The sequence below is a fragment of the Rana temporaria genome, chromosome 5 (genome assembly GCF_905171775.1).
Source record: "Rana temporaria chromosome 5, aRanTem1.1, whole genome shotgun sequence".
Classification (NCBI taxonomy): domain Eukaryota; kingdom Metazoa; phylum Chordata; class Amphibia; order Anura; family Ranidae; genus Rana; species Rana temporaria.
Genome location: NC_053493.1, coordinates 415569309 through 415574860, shown reverse-complemented (window position 1 = coordinate 415574860; position 5552 = coordinate 415569309). Strand labels below are relative to the sequence as shown.

At 43.5% G+C, this 5552-nt stretch overlaps 1 protein-coding gene across 1 annotated transcript; it reads left to right on the top strand.

Annotated features, from left to right (window-relative positions):
• Window positions 1-1419: 1419 nt before the first annotated feature.
• LOC120941622 (E3 ubiquitin/ISG15 ligase TRIM25-like) lies at window positions 1420-3377 on the top strand. Its single transcript, XM_040355153.1, has one exon. It carries the CDS (start codon window positions 1445-1447, stop codon window positions 3026-3028), a length of 1584 nt encoding a protein of 527 aa, XP_040211087.1. The 5' UTR covers window positions 1420-1444; the 3' UTR covers window positions 3029-3377.
• Window positions 3378-5552: the final 2175 nt, after the last annotated feature.

The window sequence follows — 5552 nt, the reverse complement described above, 5'->3', positions numbered from 1 at the left end:
TTTGATCACCTCTGCGTTTTTTTTTTTTGCGCTATAAACAAAAATAGGGCGACAATTTTGAAAAAAATTCAATATTTTTTACTTTTTTTTATAATAAATATCCCCCAAAAATATATATATATATATAAAAAAAAATCCTCAGTTTAGGCCGATACGTATTCTTCTACCTATTTTTGATAAAAAAAAATTGCAATAAGTGTTTATCAGTTGGTTTGCGCAAAATTTATAGCGTTTACAAAATAGGGGATAGTTTTATTGCATTTTTATAAATTATTTTATTTTTACTCCTAATGGCGGCAATCAGCGATTTTTTTCGTGACTGCGACATTATGGCGGACACTTCGGACAATTTTGACAAATTTTTGGGACCATTGTCATTTTCACAGCAAAAAATTCATTTAAAATGCATTGTTTATTGTGAAAATGACAGTTGCAGTTTGGGAGTTAACCACAAGGGGGCGCTGATGGGGTTATGTGTGACCTGAAGTGTGTTTACAACTGTAGGGGGGTGTGGCTGTAGGTGGGACGTCATTGATTGTGTCCCCCTATAAAAGGGATGACACGATCGATGCTGTCGCCACAGTGAAGAACGGGGAAGCTGTGTTTACACGCGGCTCTTTCCGTTCTTCAGCTCCGGGGACCGATCGCAAGACTCCAGCGGCGATCGGGTCCGCGAGTCCCGCGGTCACGGAGCTTCGGACCGGGTCACAGGAGCGCGCGCCCGCGACCCCACGGCTGGGCTTAAAGGACAACGTACCTATACGTTGATGTGCCCAGCCGTGCCATTCTGCCGACGTATATCGGCGTGAAGGGGTCCTAAAGTGGTTAATGGCTGTGTGTTGAGTTATTTTGAGGGGACAGCAAATTTACACTGTTATACAAGCTGTACACTCACTACACAACATTGTAGCAAAGTGTCATTTCTTCAGTGTTATCACATGAAAAGATAGAAGAAAATATTTACACAAATGTGAGGGGTGTACTTACTTTTGTCAGATACTGTATATAACTCTGTGTGTAATGGATCTATATAATATAGGAGTTTCATTTTTTTAATTGAATTATTGAAATAAATGAACTTTTTGATGATATTCACATTTTTTGAGACGCTCTTGTATATCTCTCAGGACAGGTTTCTTTTACCGTTGGAAATAATTTTCTCCTAAACACAAAAAGCCTCAACATGCAAATATCTATCACACTGCATTATATAACTTAGTTTTGTGCCTCGTCTGCAGAAGTCATTTAAAGCTCAAAATCAGTACAATGTGTATCAACATGTAGGACATATACCTTCAATATAAACATTTATTTCTCCACAAACTTCCTCAAGATAAAAGCTGCAAGACCAGCTCAGCCCCTCCCTGTGCCGAGGAATGTGAGACGCCCTTTAGATTTTCACTGTCGGAGATTTTAGTTTCATTTCTCTCTTCTGCTGTCAGCGATGGCGTCTGCTGATCTGAGACAGGAGCTGGACTGTTCCATCTGTCTGACCACATATACAGATCCTGTAAACCTGAGATGTGGTCACAACTTCTGCCGGGTCTGTATTGATCGTGTGTTGGATACACAGGGGGGGTCTGGAGGATATTCCTGTCCTGAGTGCAGAGAAGAGTTCCGGGATCGGCCTGTACTGCAGAGGAACATAACACTACGTAACATAGTGGAGGCTTTCCGATCTACTCAGCTGGAAGAAGGGAAGACTGGAATCTTCTGTACTTACTGTATTCACTCTCCTGTACCTGCTGTTAGATCCTGTCTGCATTGTGAAGCTTCTCTGTGTGATAATCACCTGAGAGTCCACAGCAAGTCACCAGAACATGTCCTAACCGATCCCACCACTTCCATGGAGAACAGAAAATGCTCCATCCATAGGAAACTTCTGGAATATTACTGTACTGAAGACTCTGCCTGTATCTGTGTGTCCTGCAGTTTGGCCGGAGAACACCGGGGACACAAGGTGGAGACTCTGGATGAGGCCTCTGAGAATAAAAAACAGAAACTGAGAAATGTTCTGCAGAAACTGATGACAGAGAGAGAGGAGACGGAGAAAAGAGTCCAGAGTCTGCAGGATCGCAGGAGAAAAGTACAAGAAACATCAGAGAGAGTCACTGCCCTGTTCATAGAGCTCAGGAGACATCTGGAGGACCTGGAGAAGAGAGTCCGGAGGAACATCTCCAGCCAGGAAGAGCGGATCTCATTGTCTGATCTGATCCATCAGCTGGAAATAAAGAAGGAGGATCTGTCCAGGAAGATGGAGGACATTGAGGAGCTGTGTAACATGACTGACCCACTGACTGTCCTACAGGAATCAGACACAGGGGACTTGTGTGATACTGAGGAGGGAGATAATGAGGACAGAGAGAGACATGATAGACTCCTCCATGATGGAGGGGATCTGGATGTGTCTGGAATCTCACACACATTACACACAGGGTTATCTGATATGATAAAAGAGGTAAATGTATTCTTCAATATACAGGAAGCTTCAGACATATTACTGGATGTGAACACAGCTGGTAATAATCTACAGATATCAGATGACATGAAAACTGTATCCAGGTCATATATAAATCAGAATCGTCCAGAAACTCCGGAGAGATTTCAGAGGTGGTCCCAGGTATTAAGCAGTCAGAGATTTTCCTCGGGGCGACATTACTGGGAAGTGGATGTCAGAGAGTCAGAACTTTGCATAGTCGGGATGTGTTATCCCAGTATAGAGAGGGGAGGAGGAGTGCAGTCACTGATTGGAAATAATAAGAAGTCCTGGGGTTTGTACAGATATAGAGGTGGGTATTGTCTAAGACATGACAATAAAAAGATCAGAATATCTCCCGATCTCTCCAGTAACAGAGTCAGGATCTATGTGGATTATGAGGCCGGGCAGCTGTCCTTTTATGATCTGTGTGACCCGATCAGACACCTCCACACCTTCACCACCACCTTCACTGAGCCCCTCCATGCCGGGTTATGTGTAGGAAAAGGTTCTATAACAATATCTGGGGGTGAGGGGCGACGTGAGAAATAATAATATAACAGAAAATCTGCCCAAATCTGCTGACATCACAGAAATATGAATCTGATGATATTTAACCAACAGAATAATGCAGTAGATTCATATTCCAGATGTCATAAATCTAAAGGTTCCCAACACAACCAATCACAGCATTGAGAAATCTCAGCACAGGGAAGTGTGATTTATTCTCTTATAGTGACAATAATAAGATTTGGGGTTTCAGGGGTTCATTAAGTGTTGGTGGTTATGATAAGACTAGGAGATATTATCATTGATTATGATTTGAATGATTATTCAACATTTTCAGAAAATTGTAATATACACTATTGCAGCTTGCCAATCATTAAATGTGGTGACTGCATTAGTTTTCTTTTTTCAGACGTTTTTTATTCTTTTCTATTTTTGTCTTGAGATCCTGCCAGTAACACACTTCCTGTCCTGGGGTGACACCACTCACTCATAGTACTGCACACTGTAGATTTTGAGGTACTGTCGTTTTTTGCTGCTGTTCCACGAGCGTACGCAGTTTTAAAGCGTGACATGTTGGGTATCTATTCACTCAGCATAACATCATCTTTTATATTTCCCCATATGGGTAATATATTGTGTTTTAAAATTGTGTGTGTTTTAAAATGTATTACGTTTTTTTTTTGTTTTTAATTTGCATTAAAAAAAAACGCTGTGCAAATATAAAAATATGCCACACCCACCATTTTATTCTCTAAGGCCTCTGCTTAAAACAATATATAATGTTTGGGGTTTTTAAGCGGTTTTCTGGCAAAGCAATGCTGATTTTTACATATAGGAGAGGAATGTCAGGATTGGCCCGGACTGGAAGTGTTTAACCACTTCCATACCGGACACTTACGCACCTTCCCGCCCAAGCCAATTTTCAGCTTTCAGCACTGTCGCACTTTGAATGGCAATTGCGCGGTCATGCTACACTGTACCCAAACAAAATTGGCATCCTTTTTCCCCACAAATAGATCTTTCTTTTGGTGGTATTTGATCACCTCTGCGATTTTTTTTGCGCAACAACTAAAAAAAGACTGAAAATGTTGAAAAAAAATTATGTTTTTATTTTTTTCTGTTAATTTTTTTGTAAATAAGTAAGTTTTCTCTTTCAATTACGGGCACTGATATGGCGGCACTGATGGGCACCGGAGATGGCACTGATGGACATCAATGAGGTAGTACTGATGGGCACAGATGAGGTGGCACTGATTGGCGGCGCTGGTATGCGGCACTGATGGGCACTCAAAGGCGGCACTGATGGGCACACATAGGCGGCACTGATGGGCACATAGGTGGCACTGATGGGCACACATAGGTGGCACTGATTGGCACACATAGGCGGCACTGATGGGCTCTCATGGGCGGCACTGGGCACTCATAGGCGGCACAGATGGGCACTCATGGGCGGCACTTATGGGTGGCACTGATGGATACTTATATGTGGCACAGATGGGCACTGATAGGTGGGCACTGGGCATGGATGGGCACTGTGGGGTGGCACTGATGGACACTGTGGGGTGGCACTGATGGACACTGTGGGGCAGCACTGATTCTCATGTTGCCAGTCAGTGCCCATTTGTGGGCACTGATTGGCATCTTTTTTTTTTTAAATGCTTTTTTTTTTTAAGACTTTTTTTTTTTTTTTTGGCCCACCCTGGTGCTCCAGGGTGGGCTTCCCTGGTGGTCCAGTGTGGCGATCCGAGGGGGGCTGCGCTGATAAACAATCAGCGCGAACCCCCCCTGTCAGGAGAGCCGCCGATCGGCTCTCCTCTACTCACGTCTGTCAGACGCGAGTGAGGAAGAGCCGATCAACGGCTCTTCCTGTTTACATCGTGAGCAGCCGTGATTGGACACGGCTGATCACGTGGTAAAGAGTCTCCGCCGGAGGCTCTTTACCGAGATCGGAGATGCAGGGTGTCAGACTGACACCCCGCAACACCGATCGCCGCGCGCCCCCACGGGCGCGCGTGGCATGAAATCCTGCAGGACGTTCTGGAACATCCAGTCAGGATTTCAAAACCACTTTCCGGACGTAAATCGGCCATAGGCCAGGCGGGAAGTGGTTAATATCAGACTGCAGAGTGCACAGGACAGCACTGGATTTCTGGCAGGATTCACAGGTGATTTATACACTTATTGAATAATTATAGCAATATTCATTCAAGTGTATATGTAACAGATCAAAATGAAGGAAATAAGTGAAGTTAGTCGGTATCTTCATTGTAGATTATTGTTGCTGTCACACAGAAGTGTACAAAGCTGTAAAGCTCCAAGTGCTGCCCCTCCCCCCCCCCCCCATGCTGCTGTGTAGGTGATTACAGGAAGTGATATCAGGACAAATTCAGATATATACAACAGTTCTATGTAGAAGAAAAAAGCTTTTTTATTAATACATAATTGCATTAAAATGGAACTATGGGCAAAACGTTTAATTGTATTTTGGATAGATCAAGGGAGGGTTCTAACCCCCGTCAGATTTTTTTTTTACCATCTGTGTCCCATTGTGGAGATTTCCCTTCAC